The following is an 18,956-nucleotide window of genomic DNA, read 5'->3' on the forward strand; positions in this document are numbered from 1 at the left end:
ATAAAACTGTATAAAAATGGGCAGAGTAAAACAGTGTTATAATAAAACACAATCACAATATCCTACAGAAAGACTTCCAAAAAAGCCAAGGACACACCACACATGCTCCTTGATGACTGCAAGTACATTTATGAAGTTAAACAGTCTCTGAATATGACCTTGGAAAGAGCAGGTGGAAAACTGATTAAGGAAAATCTGCCATCTGGTGACACACTGACTCCCACAGGGAAATGGGCAGGATTGGAAGCCCCACAGACACCTCCTCTGACTGGATCAATACAATTAACATGCAGTAAACCATCAGCCTTATTTTGGATTAGTACTGGGGAAAGATAAAGCATTTTGCCACTCTGTGACACCTGAGGGGCCTTAGGTTCACCTTCTGGGGTGCAAAGGGGAACATGAAACATAAACCAGACAATTGTGCCCATCATCCCTCAAAATTTACACTTCCCAATATCTGGATATTCTTGATCTCATCCCTGTTCCAAGTGGCTGAAAACAGTTTTTCAGCCAATTAATCTTATCACTCAAGGTTTTTCAGCAGTTTGAGTATCATTTACTACTCCTAATCCTCATCTCATGATCAAGACACTATTAATTCCTGTTTTACTCCTGCTGCTCCATATCTTGTCTTGTTCCTAACCTTCTCTACACCTTTTAGTGCAATTCTTGACACTGCCCACACATCCCTGCTCCAACACTGAATCCATAATTCATTTTTCCTCATTCCTGCTCCACTGCTCTACTATCATCAGTCTCTGCTCCCCACACAAACTACTTAATATCCCTGTAGCCCCTTCCTGTGCCAGCTACCCCCAAGTTCTGTCCTATAAACAAGGATTTTCAGCAGGTTTTTTGCTTTTTGTTGTTTTATTTTTATTATTTTTATTTTGTTCAATAAGTCATCCCACCCTTTCTCTTCTTTCCTTTCAAACTGGGCAGGCTCAATCCCCCCCTTCTCATCACCACTGCAGCAGGGGCCACCAAAAGCACAGGAGATTCACTGTCATTATAGGGTTTTCCTAAATGAAAATTCAATCTGAAAACTGATTTTCCCAAAGGTGTATATCTTGGTGGGAGATATCCAACCCAAGGGCAAAGGGCTCATCACAAAACTCCATTTCAAATTACTGCTGCTTTTTAATGCCTGGGATTTGTTACCATGCAATAGGCTTGGATACATAGCTGGTAGATATGTCCAAAATGACATTTTTGCAGGAAAAAAAAAATAGTAAAAAATTCAGCTATTTTGCTAAACAAATTCTTAGCATGGAATTCTTAATTTAAGCTAAACGCTTAGCTTAAAATCTTGGAAAACAAAACTGGTATCAAGAACTTAGTTTTAACTAACTGATAGAGATAATTTTGCTGCCTCATTTTATAATTTATATTTATCATTTTTTCATCAAAAAAAATGAAACTGGGCCAGACAGCAGAACAGGAATGATGAATCATATAGATTCTCTTTATACATATGCTGTTTAGAAGAACAGTATCTTAGGGTTTTACTGGGCAAAAGATTAATTCAAATTTTAGTGAAACATCTCATTAGAGTGGTGCTTAGAAATGGCAACGGAATTTAAGCAGCAGAGAGCAATTAAGTCCAAAAAATAAAAATATAGTGATCTACAAACTGAAAGCTTTCCTAATCTCCTGCAGTAATACTGAGACATTTAAACACTTTATAATACTGACTTTAAAAATGCAGGTTTGCCTTTTAAGAGTTTCATATAAAAGCTGATTCTGTCAGCTGACCATCCCTAAAACTGAGGTCCCCCAATAATTTTCCTTATCCATATTACAGTGTCTGCATTTCGAGATTTTTAAAGTCAGTCTTATGGATTGGTGTGCCATTATTTTTACCTCTTAAATAAAATACTCATAGAAAAATAAACACTTCAGAATTGTGCAAAGTCATAGGAAAAGCTCAGGTGAAATATTTTAAGCAAGTGCCCCTGAGATCACATAATTAATTAATGGCAATCTTCTGAGGAGCAGTGGTAAGTTTAACTGATTTTACAGCCTACTGCTAACTAAACAAAAAATCCTTACCAAAGTTCTGCACATTTGTCTGATAAGTTTGGGAGTTTGCTCTTTTTGTTACTTGCAAAAACCTCAAAAATATATTGAAACTAAATTCATAAACATGTTAATAAATTATCTTTGAGGAAAGAGATAAAGGCACTATATAAACCCAAATATTTATTACTTGAACAGATATGTTGTCCATTAAAATGCTTTTATGCCATCTTACTTTTAATTAGTTCCATATATGTATATATCCATATGAAGAACTTGTCTACCAGAACTTGGAATGCTCAGTTCTTTGTGATGAAAATGATATGGCACTTAGATAATATTGCACATAACCATTGCACTTGCAGGTCCTGATGGTAAGAAGAATGCTGAAAACATCAATTAATTACACCAAAATAAGCAAAACAAAAGTTCTCAGCTATGTTGAAGCCATGCCAGGTCTCACAATAGCTGAGGCTGAAAGAGATGTACATTCCTATCCTTATAGCTAAATTCCTGCCAAACAGTAGCTACAGAAGGTTATTTAATATGTTGTACCTGTGCTTATCAATATCAAACAGGTATAAATACAATATTTATGAAAATTATACTCCAATGGCCCTTTGAAGGTCCCAAAGGAAAAAACAAAAAGAAGTCCTTTGTTTTACTAAAACCACAGTGATGATGCAAAATAACTCTTTGATCTATTATATATTTGAAAGTACTAAGCTAAATGCAGACAGTAATTGCTAACAAATCCCAGTAGTAAACAAACCAGTCTCACATTTTACATATTATCAAGAGGCTACAGAATTAATGGTTACAGCCAAAGAAATGTTGACACAGTTGCAGATTAAGCCTTAACATGCTGATCATGTTAAAAATACTGCACAAGAAATATTTTTCCACTTTGTAAAAAGCCAGACTGTTTACATGTGTAAGTGGCTGGAGATCTTGTTGTCTGTGTGTGGTCTCAACATTTCAGTATCATAACTATGAATATAAAGAGAAGCAGCATGAAATGACCTATTATACTTACAATCAATGCCAGAGACTGCAAATATTAGAAGCACTGAGATTTGAGTTTCTGAAAACAAGCATTACAGCATACATGTACTACATACAAAATTTTAACTTCCTTTTCTAAAAGTAATTAATAAAAAAATGAAACAAAGCTTTTCGAAAAGTAAACAGAAAATTCATATTTCACTAAAATTAAGTTTTCTTCCCTTCGTATTGGCTAGAAAGGGAAAAAATCAAGAAATTAAAAATAATAAACATCATTGCAAAAAATTGAGACATTCTGAAACTATGGTAATTTCACTTGTTCTATTACCTAAACTGTATTAAATTACTCTCATTTTTATACAATATATACAACAGCTCTTGTTCCTAATTGTCTTAAACCTCTAATCTGCTGATTCTTAACTGATTTTTGCTACAAATTGCTGTTACTAATTTACTTAGGAATCACTGGAAAAATCTCCTGCAACAGGTTTGTTTTGGGGTTTTTTTTTTTTTGTTTTTTAAATAAAAAGCAAAGCCTTCCAGAGGAAAGAGAGCACTGTGAAATCATTAAGATGCAAGTTCCCTGTACTACAGGGAGACCAATTAGTGGCTTTACCATTCACACACAGCTAAGGACTGCCAATAGTAAAAGAGTATCAAACTCTCCCACCTTCCTACTCCCTATGTCTAGTAATCAAACATTACATTTTAGAAGGTAAGTATGCAGAATAAACAAAAAAATATTTACTTCAATCACTCAATGCAAGAGCTCTGAGTATTTTTCACACTAATTGACACTTCCTGCCATAGCCAGTAACACAAAGCAGAGGCACTCATCCTCACAGCATCTATCTGTAACCTCACTACCTATGGCTGAAATTCCTAAGGTTTCAGTAAAAAAAATAAAAAAATTAAAAATTTAAAAAAAAAAAAAAAAAAAAAAAAAAGAAGGATTGAAAGATTGAAAGTACAAGGTTGTATCAAGAATGCATCTGTCCAAAGATTTTAGACAGATTTCTGGTCCTACTGTTCATTTGTGTAAGTGGGAAGGTGAAGGAGAAATACCCTATTAAGTTTTCCCCATGCTTACACCCTATTGATAATTTGATAATTTAATAAGTGCACAAAAAGCAAAGTCCTTCAAAACAATTTCTTCTCTAAAATTACAGGATTAAAGCTAGAAGAGAGAAAAATCAGGAACATAATGGATGAACAGAATTAACACTTGTGGGATCATTCTAATTCCATTTGGGACATACATCCCTCATGAGGTTGAGTTTCTGCTCCACAAGCATTTAAGAAAAATAAACATGTCACCAAAAGTCTTTAAAAGTACACTTCCCAAATTAGAGAAACCATCAAGGAACCAATAGAAAAGAAATATGTATGAAGGGCAATTCACTGCAAAAACAAACTGTAAATGACCCTTGAAAGGGGTCCTTCTGAGCCTCCTGGAGGAAGCAGCATGGCTCTGTAACCAGGCAGAACTGCAGTGCACTATCCCCACTTTCCACTCCTCAGAGGAGGGGCTGAAGTGTCCCAGGGAGGGAGATCCAAGCAACATTACTGGATTTCCACAGCTCTACTGACCTGTCAGCCTGACTAGTGGAGCCTGGCTACTGGAACCTGTATTTTTTGGTAAATAAAGCTTTATGCTACACATTTCTTCAGTAATTGTAAATATTCAGCTTTTGCTCTTGTCCAGAAAGATTAATAGGCAGCTGCAAGCAACAAAGGAAGGCCCAATAATTTATTTTGTATGATGCCAGACTGCAAAACCTTCCTGTGGAAGTCACAGAGGGACACTCCAGAGCACACAAGCATTCAGTGGCAGATTGCCTTTCTCTTCAGGTAGCAGAGTACTCATTCTAATCCCATCACCTGTACATTTGCAATCTGTTCTTCAGGAAGTTAATGGCAATTTTTTGCATTTTTATGCTTATCATCTGCAATATAAAAGTTATACAGACTCCCCTGCAATTCAACAGCAGTCATACAGGTGACAGCTTATGCCACAGTTGCTCCCAGCCCACAGGACAGACCTTCCACAAGATGCTCCTGACCCTGCCATTTTTCACTTTAGTCCTTTCTCTAGCTCTGATTTTTAATCCTCTTTACAGTGCTGCTGTAAATGTGACAATAAGAGCAAGGGAGATCTTTGATGCTGAGAATAAGCCCTCACAGAAGGGATTTTTCCTTGTGTTTTCACTTTGTGGAAAAAGCTGGAATCCTCACCCTAAATACACAGGAACTTCCATCACACTCCACAAAAGACCTACAGAACCTTGCTGTTTTTCACCACACTAGTAAGGTAATAGTTAATATAACATTTAAACTGCATTATATTTTAACAGATTCAGACTAATGTCTAACCATTTGAACACTGAAAAATGTAGCATATGGACATTCTGAGGAAATCCAAAGCATTACTGAGAACACAAGGGAGCTAATCTAAACATCTTGAGGGTCACTGAACTGGCTTGCTGATGGTCAAATGAGAGAAATGAGCAAGCCACTTGTTGATCAGAGCCTAAGCACCAAATCCGTGTGGCAACCCAAAGAGAAAGAAAACCAAGTACCAACATGATGGCAGCCAGCAGCAGCAGAGATAATTTGGATTTGGGCAGGATTTGGGAGATGCTCCTGGTGAACAAGCTTGCATTCCTAAGAACCATTACTTTCCCTTTTCTGAAACTACTACTTGTGTCAAATTAAAGTCACCAGTATCTCTGTAGATATAATTTTTCAAGTATTCTTTCCTTCTAAACTAGTTTTAGATTTGTAGTCCACAGTGAAGATCAAATATTCTATTAGATCTCAAGAGTCTGATTATCACTGGTGCTCCTAACACTTTGTTACAGCTCAGATATCCTGGCCTACTTAAAAATCTGGAAGTTATATTCTGCCAGTTTAATTTTCTCTGCTTGGAGTGTGAATGCTGCCTCATAATATGGTACATGAAAAAGAATTATCTCACCCTGTCACAGCACTGGCTACCAACAAGAGCTTTAAGTGATTTTCTAGGTGTACAGCTGTGAGATTCCTTGATGTTTGAAAAGATAAAAAAGGCAGGTTCTAACAATATCTGAGTATCATTTCACTTCTGAACTTAAAATATTTTTATTGTATTCTTCATCACTGGATTTTTCTTTTCCAAAATCTGTATCATAGTTCAGATATGAATTTACAAAACCAGATTAAATCCCAACAGTTCCTACATGCTTAATAATGTAGGCCTCACCAAAATAGCAATGATAAATGAACCATCTCTAATAACCCTACAGAAAATGGCTTCAAATTAGCAAAGAGTTTTCTGAACTATGTAGAATATGCTGAGCATCTGTAATTAAATCTCTTTCCAGTTCATAATCAAAAAGTACCCCTAGTTGTATTCTCCAAATATTCAACAAATCAAAATTCCTGCCAATTATCAGGGTGAAGGGATATAGACAAAGACACATTTTCCTTAACATTTTTTGTCCTTTGAGGTCATCTCTACACAGCACCAAACAATAAAAGCAAAATTAAATATTCAATTCAATTTACTGAAGCACACATAAATTGACATATAAACATTTAAAACTAGTGAAAAATTCTATCAATTTTCTGAAGATATCTGTAAACCAATGTTACTCATTTATTCTACCCATGGCAGCCAATGATTTAATCACTGCTCTCTGCTTTTCAGCTATTTTGTGTTATGCTCCAAACACCCAGTAGTCACTGTCTGAGATGAGAATGTTGTTGTTTGATTGCTTTTTTTAAATTATGGGTTTCATTTTCAACTTTTGATGTGTCAGGCTTAATCCTATCATCCAAGTTGTTTGTAAATTCTCTGAACCATGGATTGTGACTGTGTCAGTTTAACACCCAGGCAAATGAGAACCAGAGACTTGGAGACAATACCACAAAGGGAATGAATAACTCTTTGTAGGTTTGTTTTCCACTGCTGAAGATTACCTTATTATGGCAGGGCAGCACACTCTGGTCCAGCTCCAATGACTCTCCTTCCTATTTTTATGCAATAGGAATGTCAAAATAAAGAAGGGAAAGTTATATTCTGCATGACCCTTCTAACTGTCACATCCCAGGATCTTGGCATTGAACAGATCCTCTTTAATGGCCCAAGAGTTAGCTCTTTCCCAACTCTTAAGTTCAGCAAATATTTTCTGTTCAGTTCTATATTCTGCCCTTCTCTCAGACTTTATCTGTATGATACAAAGCAGGATAAACCACAGCCATGTATATTTGGTCCATTATGAGTGCTATTAAATCACTGGGATATTCAGTGAACAAAGTTGGAGTTTGCAACAGGAGAAAACTGGCTCAAGCTTGAAAGGCTGTATTTAACTATACCTTGTATAAACTACTGTTTCACCAGCTGAGTGGTGTCAGATATGCCAGGCAATGTACCAATTCCTGGAAACTAAGCAGAGACATGCAAAGAGGACCCTGCACACAGAACAGAGCTTAGTTTGGCTTACTTATTGCATAACTTTTTAGAGTAAAATGAAGATAGAATTATTGAAGTAACTTTACAAACCTTAGTCATCAACAATGTGAAAATGCTGAGAAAATGTTCTGTGGCTATGACACATTTTCTTGGGTGGAAACCACCAATGTCATTCTTCCTTATCTCTGTTCTCACTCTCCCTCGAGACTAACAATTGACTGTTCTACAACCAGCTTTGATGCAACATTTTCTACAATGATTCTCCACTTGAATGCTATCTCATAGTACATAACAAGTTTCACAGGAAAAGGAATAAAATCTCAGTTTTGCCAGAGCTTGGAGATTCAGGATTTCCTCCAAGACCATCTGTCTGTAGAACACATCTATAGCAAAAACAGCAAAGAACCCTTTGAAGGTCAAAGACAAAAAAGTACAAACCCAAGAAAGATGGCACTTGCCTTTAAGACTTCCTAAATGGACCCTACTTCCCTAGCAAAGTGTATACAGCCAGCAGGAAAACACTCTAATCACAGAAGTGAAGATTTTGGTTCAAAACATCAGGACATGATCTAGAAAATACAAACTATTTTTCCCACTTTCCCAAGTGAAAAGCTTGAAAAGCTTTCAGTTAGTTACAAACACTGCTTGTATAAGAAGGCAGAGTGGCCTCTCTTACAGACTTCATTCAAAGCACTGCACTCCTTGAAGCAGGGAAATAAATAACAAGTGAGCTTCACATTCAAAGGGCCAGACACCACAGCTTGCCAAGAGCCACCTTCACTGACCACATCTCTGTACGAGTAAATGAACATGCACAGCTGACCTGACTCCTGTGTGACATAGAAATGTGTTTATTCTTCCTTTCATTTGGCCAAGCAACATCACACAAAGGCAGAAGTAGATGGGCTCTGTAAAGAACACCACCACACAACAGCAGAAGGGCCCCAGTACAGACACTGCACAGAAGTTGTGTTCTGCAGTAAGGGTTTTCTTCTGTCAATCAAGAGACCTCTTCACTCATTTTGGGGCTTGAATTTCAAAGGGGTTTTTAATGTTATTACTTAATTTCTTTATTAAATCTGCAACATTCTGCCTTTCCATTACAGCATTCCTTGTGGTAATGAAAACTGGTGGAGAGGTATTCAGGGAAAAACAAACACCACCACACAAACAAGCCATGACTTTCCATATGTAATTTGTTGACAAAGTTCATATGACTGATATTAAAACAGCTAAGAAATCCATCTACTTCTACCTTTTTTTTTTTTTTCATATCTAAAGTAAATTTTTAATTCTGATGAGACCATTCTTTCTCAAACTAGACAAGTTTTTACACAAAATAAATATGTGATGTTTATCATCCAAGTTTAAAATTAGTCAATTGGAAAACAAATGGGAAAAACCCCAAGCATAAGTGAAGATATAACTACAACAATAAGTAGGAATTTGCATGTTAAATTTTAAGGTATGAATTGCTTAGACAACATCTGTTTATATCAGTCATTACTGTAGCAAGTTTCAATCACACATTTAGAGTAATTTAATATGGTGACTTCCTTAAGCATTGTGTGTCAGAAATATTTCCAGTCAAAAGACAGAAACCAGATAAAGACAAAATTCACCAGTCAAACTCTTGATTATTTAAGTGTGACTGAACCATCCCACACTACCCTACATTCAAATCCTTGTTGAGAACCTTTTTCTGCCTTGCAACAAAATCATCCACATCCAAGTCTAATGTAACAGGGGTTTTTTTATATTTCTATTTTAATTGACCCATCCTTTTACAGTCCTTCAGGAATCACAAGTCACCAACCCAGAAGATTTAATTTTACTCAATTCACACTGGAGTTGAAAAAAAGTTATATTTTATTATTTGGCTGTATTACTTTTCCATATTTTTTCAACCTAACTTCCTAACACACTGACATTATAGACAAACACAATACATTAAAAGCACTGATAAACTGGACTGAGGAAGACCACTTATGGAATAAATTAGCATGTCCTTAGTTAAGCTACAGCATGCTACCAATATACTCCTACAGGCTCTAATCCAAAACCCACTGACTCCAGTGAGGTTTGGGTCAGATCCACTGCAAAAAGAACTTAATTCAGTAGTGGTAAATGAAATCCAAAATCTATAATTTAATTAGAAATCACTTCAAGTAACACTTAAAGTTGAAAAATGTTGGTGACTGTTTCACAGCTCATACAGATTTTAGTTCCTTAAACTATTATTAAAAGAAGTCTGGAATTCCAAGTTTTTGTCAGCCACACTGTCACACTTAATTGGGCAGCTGTCAACTGTTAGAAAATAAATGCAGCATCATCTCTTTTAGAAGAACTAGTGTGGGAAGTGAAACACTTCCATGGGAGCTAAACTTTCTGGAGTCATGGTAATGAATCTGTTTTCATCAGGTGACCGTGAGTCATCATTTTATCAGCAGTTTAAAGGGTTTTCACAATAGCTGAGCGTCATCAGTGCCCATGCACAGCCATGACTGCAGCACAACAATGAAACAGGGGCCATGTGCTGTGGTACCATCATTTAAGGAAAAGTCTGGCTACTGACTCAAGAAAAATACTGCAAAGTCACAGCTGAGTAAGCACTGCAGGGAGCACAAAATATCCCCAGACTGGAAAACAAAATGTCCAGAAACAAAGCTTTTATCTGAGAATTGAAACTAAGCAATAATTTTGCTATTAAAAATAGATGCCTTTTAAGGAAGTTGTGAACTACATGGATGAAATATCAGGAAAGAATAAAAACATGTTGTCAGTCACTCTTCTCCCTTTTACTCCACAGTCCTGTCAGAATACACTCTTATACCAAATATTCAGATACTAGAATCCACCTACCTTGTCTAAAGTAGTGAGACGCTACATAAAAAATTACTAAAAAAAATTATAATAAATTCTCATTATCATAACATCAAGAGCAAAATCTGCATCACAAAACTGTTTGCACCAGGTAGTGCATGAAACATGGATCTCTTTACCTCCCAGCCTAGTAACCTCCATCTGAACCCACTGGAAAGAATTGAAGAATTTCACCTAGAGCATAAGCTGAAGCCTCTCCCAGGACCTAAAGACACTCGGTGACCCCATGCAGCATCGCTGCTAAGCCCTCATGTTTTGCTGGACTCAGGGAGAATCAAGGCTGCTTCTAAGTTTCCCATCCTTTCCTCCTTCAGGGCTGGACTCTGGGGTCAAGGAGGCAGCACCAGCAGGATCTCCACAAAGCAGAACAGCAGAGGTGTAAAATCTGGTAGCACTGGTCACAAACAACGCATATGGCAAATATCATGGGACTTACATTGTTGAATTAATTAGATTAAAAAAAAAACATTACTTAGTATGGTGGGTATTTAGAATCCCATATCACTGCCACAGCAAGATAGTGCTCACAGCTAGCAAAAAGACTGCTTTTCATGCACAAGTGGTACTTTAAAAACTGATCAGATTTGTATTACCAAAAGAAGTAATGCAAGTTGAATGATCCTTTTATTCCTTATTTGAAGTGATCCCTGTGAAGCAGTGTTTCCACTACTGTTGTTCATCCCTCTGGCTTTCTATTCCTTTCTCCTTCTGCTAACACTTTAATCTCTCAACTCTTCATCCACTCATCATTTCCCTAGGCTTGAAAATTAATCCTCTGAGGTCAGTGAGGAAACTTCCATTGAGTCCAGGAGATTTAGAATTATATTGTACACTTAATTTTCCTCCCCCTTTTACCTCCCAACTTCCTCTTTTGTTTCTTCTGGAACTTATTTACTCATCACTTTAGCCATTCCATATCTGGTCCCATGAAATTGGGAATTAAATGGAGCATTAAGAAAGAGAATAAATAGATGTCCCTCCAGCCATTATTATTGTTTGCACTTCCTATTTTAAATCACGTTCCCTCCTGCCCCTTTTTCATCATCTTCTTGAAGAGTTCTAAGCCCTTTTAGACAAGTATCCTATTTTATCCATTTATAAAGAAACAAATGTGACAGCTGAGTGAAGTGTGATGCTACTTGATAGTACCAACTTCAACCACCTGTATTTCCAGCTGTTCTGAGCAGTACCAATTCAGGAAAGCTCCATCTCTAGTAAACCACTATTGAATGGTTAACATAATTATTTCCTAATTTTTAAAGGCCCAAACAGCAAATATAAGAACACACAATATATGTAAAATTCAACAACCCTTAATCTGTTTGGTGAACACCAGTACCTCGGTTTAAGATTTAGAATACTTTAGAAAATTCTATTTAAATCACAGAAACCTGATCTTAGCATGTTTCTATTGAAACATTTGTGAGTATTTCAACCACAGGAATTTCACATACAATATGTTTCATTTTGCAGTGAAGAAGAAAAGAAATTAATATGAGAAATACTGTATGCATTGATTAATTTAACTAAGTACTCTCTAAAAAAACCTTAATTCTCAAACCAAAACTCAGAATATTAACACACTCACAACTACGTACACAAAAAAGCAGTTGTAGAGTCAGTCTCGTAACTCTGAGCAGTCACAATGTATAAAATTTTACTTTAAATACAAAAAGCATTCCTTATCCTTGCTCTTCTCTTGAGAGCACTGCACTCATGTATCTGTGGACTTGATATAGCAGTAAACACATGTGTTATCTTTTATCACTCACTATATGGGATCAGAGATAAAAAAACAGATAAGAAAATCTACTCATCTACATAGGTTTTTTTCCTCTCCAAACAACTCCCAAGAAGAAGAAAACACATCCTTTTCTCACAAAAATATTATGGTTTAACCGCATATTTACAGGAATATTGATCAGGGAACTCAATGGACACATTTCACAGAAATGTGAACTTTAATCTCTCAAGCCCTCTGAGATGTCACCTAGGAATCATCAAGACTGATTCAACTGGTGGAGAAATCTTTGCTAATGTACTGTTACTATCCCATTTCAACCGGTAATTAAAAAAAGAAAACATCAGAAATGAACTTCAAATAAATTCTCATAAATTCCACACCCAAGACAATCCACAGGTGTGTAAGCAGACCCTAAAATGACCCAACCAGGGCTGTCATTCCATAGTGGGACACTGTCTGACAGAAATATGGCTTTCCATTTCCTTCTACCTGCTGTTCCAGCCCATAATCAATGTTCTTGCTGCACACACTTTCTTTGATGGAGCACTCCTAAGATTCAAAAGACAGATGTTAGGATGCCTTTGGTTGTAAGTCAGTATCTTAATGATTACATTAAGATGCATCAATGTTGAAAAACAAAGTACACAAACTGATCATATTCCAATCCCACTGTCCAATCATATCCAGTATGACCATCTTTGTCCTCAATATAAAACAAAGAGCTGTTCTTTCTGTTTCAAATGAACTTGCCACTTAAAGTGAGCAAAAAATTAGTAGGAAAGATTAAAAAAGTTATATTTATGTCCAGCATGCAATAATTTAAATTGGTAACAAGGAGCAGCAATGCTGAAAAATCAACTGCAGAGTGAACTGGATGACCAGAGGGAACATTGAAACTACAGTTATCTTAATCTAAGGCCTACAAATCTGAGACAGAGCAGTGCTCCAAGTAGGAAACAAAGGAAAAAAAGCTTCCCTTTGAGCTGAGCTATTGAAATGTAGTAACAAGTTACTCTTCCGTCTTTGGCAAATGAACAAATTGCAGAAAACAGTAAATGAAATTTTTCTATTGCAGCCATAAAATTACTATATTTAGTTCTGCAGTTGGCATCAATAAAGTCAATTTACACAATTCTGGAAGAGAAATTCTTTCTACTTTGTCCAAAGTTTTAAACAAGGCCCTAGTGATATTATTTTTGAAATCCATATAGAGTTCAAGATTTTGCTTTAAGCCTCACCAATTAAAGTTAAGATTTATTTCTCAGAACAGCAGTAAAATATTTTAGCAACACACACAGAAAGATTAATTAAATTCATATGCTGGGGATATTTTACCATGCAATGCTTTATGAATTATCAAAATAAAATAAAATATATGATCAAATTAACTGGCATAAAATATTCTCTATTGCAAATCACAAGATTGTATCATCCAGATGTTTGGTAGGTGAAGAAAGTGTGTTTAGGAACTAAGTATAATTTCTGTATTAAGGCTTAAAGCTATTTTACTGCATCAATTAGTTTATTTCAATCTCTCTTAATTGCCCATAAAGCCAAGTTTAGGATCGCCTCTCAAAAACAGACCAATTGCTCCCTCCACTGGACACAACCGACCATTACACCAGGGTGCAGAGATCCACAGATAAAATACTCATTAACAAGAAGTCAAGTTAAACAAATTAGAGGGGGTTTCCACTTATTTGCTGTATAGTCGGCTAAGATTTGACAGCCTGGTAACCTGCACTTCTCATTCTCTTACCAGAAAGATTCACATACACAGGTTTACAATACCTAAAAGCTTAAAATTAGTACATAATGAGGTGAGGCAGCTGAAACACAGAATCAGGGAATGGTTTAGGTTAAAAGGGACCTTAGAAACCATCCCTCCTCCAGTTCTACCCTTCTGCCAGGGGCAGGGACACTTTCCACCAGACCAGGGCAGACTGGGTGGGGCCCTGAGCGGCCCTGAACACTTCAAGGGATGGGGAATCCACAAATTCTCCTGGCTACCTGTTCCAGTCTATCTCCACCCTCACAAGGAAGAATTTCTTCCTAATATCTAATCTAAACCTGCTCTCCTTCAGCTTAAACTCATTCCCTCTTTTCCTGTCACTACATGCTCTAGCAAATAGCCCCTCTCCACCTTTCTTGTAGGCTCCTCTCAGGTACTGGAAGGCCACAATTAGGTCACTCTTCTCCAGGCTGAACCCCAGTTCTCCCAGCCTTTCCTCACAGGAGAGAGGCTCCATCCCTCTGTCATCTTCATGTCCCTCCTGTGCACTTGCTCCAACACATCTGTCCTAAACATTTCAGACTCAGAAAATGCTCCCATCAATTTTAAACACAGAGAATCCAAAATAAAGAATACAGTATTTTCTGTATTCCACATGTACAGACAAGCAGGAATAGTTTTTAGTGGAGAATCTTCTACATGGGGATCTTCCTTACAAAACTTATGTGAAAGCTGAAAAGAAAATATTCACATAAAATACAAAATCAATGAATCTAAAGAAGCAAAAGTTGACATACAAAATCCCCGACCTAAAAAGTAAAATGTTAAATCTGTGCACAAAGTGCATTTCAATCAGGTCAAGGAAAACTTAATTTTCAGCATTTGGTACATGCAAAAACTTACTCCCATTTCTCAAATACTCTAAGAAAGAAAGAGTTGTATTTCACTGGCATTTTCAAAAGCTTTATCTGTGACACTGCTTACCTACAGACATCCTCAATGAGAACCTAGCCCTTGCTCAGGCAGTCAGGGATGCTAAACTTGGTGATTGCAAGATCCATGCTGGATACCAGTAACACATCCCTGCTGAATAATGAAGCTGTAATGATGCAGGTCAGAAACCAAGTGTCTTCAGGCTTCTTAACAAGTACAGACACTCCAACTCACAGCACTTTTTTTCTTGGGCACTTATGTGAATATTGATGATATCAAGAGCTCTCGGCTGAGACAAGCAATGCCTTCAGCCTCAGCTCCTGTTGTTATTCACACTAGTGATGCACAAACTTGGAGTATCTGCTAAAATGTGCTCAAAATCAAAGCTTTTTCTCCTGTAAGTCCCTCTATCAACTCAGCAGCACTGAATAATATGATACTGTTAACTGAAGGTTTACAGTAAAAATGTAAAGCAAACATCCAACTAAATGACAGCAGTTTTCCTTGGAGAAGAATACATAGCACACAAAAATTAAGTGCTTGGTCTGCTCATTAAACAGGTTGGTTACCCACAAAACCAAGCTCCTACAGCTTCCACAGCCTGATCACTCAGGAAAGATTTTGTAGCTGCCCTCCAAAAATTTCCAAGTATTCCCACAGAAGAAAAATTTCATGGGTTATGAAAATTCCTAGAAAAAACACTTCCAAGATAATAACACGTTGTGCTAATCACAATTAGGTATATTTATTGATTAGCTGATATAGTTACAGTATTAGAATTATGAAGTGGTATGTTTATTACAGAATGTTTTGAAAAGCTTTGCTCTTCAGCACATAATCAAAAGTCTGGAACTATTTGCAAAATGAATTTTATTGCACATGAAACAACCAATCCCTGAAAATGGAAAAAGAGGCAAAAAAAAAAAGAGAGAAAATGTCAAGCATGATAAATAGTTTAAAAACATTGCTACACCTTAAATTAGGAACCCTTGAGGCTGGGAAGTACATAAACAGTATTAACAAGATTACAGTGAGAAAAGAATCCACCCAAAATTTTACTACAGGTAGGCAAATAGTGTTTTGCTGACAATTCATAGAGTTTCTAATTCTCACTGCACAACTAACCACTTTTAGTTACAACATTTTCATCCTCAGCTGACCCCAGACACACTCTGCCATGATATTGCAGCAAAGTTTGCTTCCAGAGGGAGAGAACAACTCACATAAAGTATATTATTATGACCAGAAGCCTGAAGGATGCACTTTTAGTATCAACAGACACATTCTAAGCAGTATTACAGATTTATTTTTTTAAAGCTATGACATTCTACTTACCTTAATAACAAATTTGTTGGATGCCATGATAGGTCAGTGTAAGCTGGTCCTATGCAAATACAAATTAAAAGTGATCAGCACTGGAGAGACACTCAGATCTCTACAGCAACTGAGAAGAAATTTTACATCCGTGGCTCACACCTTTATGACTACTGTTCTTCAGACCCTGCACTCTGCTTTTAAAAAAACAAGGAAAACTCTTATTTAAAGGAAAATTACTTAGCTATCTCTGTTGGTTTCTTTTAGTGAATCTCATAACTGTCCAGGCACTTTGCATCCAACACAGGAAATACAAAGTTAGAACATACATGTTATATACATTCAAAATTTTATATTTCATATATAAAGCAACATAACTCAAGTCTTATGGTCGTTGCACAAAAGCAAGGTGAACTTTGGACATCCTCCTCTCTTGCTTATCCCAAAAAGGACCTAAATCACTTAATTTGGGATCCTGAGTGAAGTACATTGAGCTGACCCTACCTCAGACCATTCCAAGTACCTCAGGAAGTGTTAATTTGTGCTAGAAGTTGAACACTCCCTTGGGCTCAAGAAAAAACTCAATTTTCTAAGGTTTTTTTACAAACCTTAAAAAAAAGCTCATTATTCTCCCCATAAACAGGAGCCAAAAACCTGACTTGCCAAAAAAGGAGAAAATCAGGTTAAATTAATGAAAGTTTACCTCCACAATGTCAGGATTCAGGAGAGACATGCAATGGGCCCTGTGGTACCAAATTAATAGCTACAAGAAACAGGAATACAAAAACTAAAATACATTCTATTTTAACACAGGGTAGGAAGAGAGCCAAAATACAACAAAGAGACTTGGATGGGTCAGAAAACCAGGTGAGGCAAAGTCTCAGTAAAGTGGCAGGAGGTAGAATATCCAAACAATAGAGTTCAAGCTTCAAAAGAAAGAAAATTATGTCTGCATTAAATGAAATCACACTGAGAATAGAGCTGCCTTTTGTCATCTAAAGTTTCCTAAAGGATTAGTCTCTTTAAATGGACAAATCTGGTCAATTTTTTAGGAGATGGTATAAGAAAATACTAAAACTTGAGGGATGTGTACACATTTCTCATTGCATACTTCAAGTTACTGTTAAGTACTGTGACAGAGCTGTCAAAATTTCAGGACACAAGTCATGTTGGGGATACATGTTTCTCTCAGGCACTACACTTACATGTTTCAAAAGGCAGCTGTTATCACTGTTTAATTTCCAAATAAGTGCAAAACAAGATAAACACCCACTTTACAACTGCACAGCACAGATGATTTTAATCTTAACATTCTTAACAGTCCTGCACACAGAAGGTGGAATACCATTGTGCCTTGTGCCATGCTGCCATCATTCTCCCTTGCACCAAACAACCCTGGAAACTTCTCCCTTTTATCAGATAAAATCCTGTCAACTTTACTGATGGCGATTTTGAGAAACACAGTGCAAGGAACAGAGCTCTGAACTACTTGAGACATCCTAGTCCAGTTCAGTCATGTCGTAAATTCAGCTGAATTCATCCTGGCATCACTGATTTCTTTCTGGTAACAATTTACTTTCCAGAATAACACTGTTGCAACACGTCTGCCTCTACTCATGTAAGAGCTGCTGGCAGGCAGAAGTCCCCTCCAAACACAATTTACAAAATAATAGAAGAAAAACATAAAAAGGAAGAGGATACACAAGAGAAGTTAGTTTTGGTTGAGTTTAGTCTTCCTGGGAGTAAGCTGACTTTGGGAGTTTGCCAACTACCCCATTCTTTGCACTGACCACACAGATAAGACAAAGGAAATACAGCAGACAGACAAAATGTAAGCAAATCCACAGAAAACAAAAAGGAAAATATTTAATGTGTGAACCATCAGGGAAATTACTGAAATGACACAGGTGAAAAAATAGTCAATGCTAAGACATCAGAAGATGAGGAAAACCACTCATCAATTGTTCAAGAGAAAAAAAACAACTAGCCCCAAAATACTTTGCTATTTCCCGTGTTAAAAACAAAAAAAAAAAAACACCAACAAAAACAAACCCAAAAACACAAATCTGTTAAAACTGCTACTGTTTGACACCAAGATTCTGTCCCATGGAATGTTTTTTCTGTTGCAAACCTCTAAACTCTACATAAGATATATGAAGATAAGCAAATGCAGCAGAAAAACTCCTCATGAGACTGTATTTATTTATTTATATTTACATATATTAAAAAGAGAATCCTGATGGGGAATGTGCAGTATTCCAACTCTTTAAATGTTGATACAACCTGTGCATGAAGACATGATTTAGAATCAAACACATAGGTTGCCTGTGGCTATTAAAAAAAAATGTGGCAGAATATCTTTCTTTCCTAAATTTGAGTCAAATGAAGTAGTGGATACTCAAGAGAAGCCAGAAAACACCCAGAAAAAAAAACTCAAATGTCCTCTGCCAGCTGATGAACAGCATCTTACCTTAGCAAAGCAGCTTCCTGTGGTGAGGAAATGCAGAGTTTGGAAGGGACAAGGAACTGAAAACTCCTGGTACACACTTGGAAATGCAGCAGCAAACTTCACCCACTGCCCATCTCCTTTACCACACCTGGGGAGAGGAGGCACCTGAAAACAGCAGAAACAAATAAACAAATGCTGATACTGACTATTTTTTTAGTTCGAAATGAACTATCACAACATAAAGGAAGAGTTCTCTGAATTTTTCTGTCTAGCACTTGTCAGTTTCTGGGAGCACATCCTAAGCTTGGGATGAGCAGTGCAATGCTCAGCTACTCCCACATCCAGTAAAGCATCTCTGGTTCTGAAAAGACACAATCTTCCCATTTGCCATTCAGGATTTCTATGCCCACTGTCGCCAATT

General features: G+C 36.7%; 1 protein-coding gene across 4 annotated transcripts in view; it reads right to left on the bottom strand.

The window, feature by feature from the left end:
- Positions 1-18,956, bottom strand: part of SLX4IP (SLX4 interacting protein) — a 71,520-nt gene that overhangs the window by 51,490 nt on the left and 1,074 nt on the right. For 3 of the 4 annotated variants that reach the window (XM_079330667.1, XM_079330668.1, XM_079330666.1), the window contains exons 2-3: positions 18,557-18,700; positions 16,108-16,156 (exon numbers count right to left, since the gene is read on the bottom strand). In XM_079330667.1, the coding sequence (XP_079186793.1) occupies positions 16,108-16,134 (27 nt within the window). In that variant the 5' untranslated portion in view covers positions 16,135-16,156; positions 18,557-18,700. Of the gene's footprint in view, positions 1-13,676; positions 13,900-16,107; positions 16,157-18,556; positions 18,701-18,956 lie in introns of those variants that run through there. The other variant, XM_079330669.1, reaches the window with a different exon arrangement.

This window comes from Erithacus rubecula (assembly GCF_903797595.1).
Source record: "Erithacus rubecula genome assembly, chromosome: 2".
NCBI lineage: Eukaryota > Metazoa > Chordata > Aves > Passeriformes > Muscicapidae > Erithacus > Erithacus rubecula.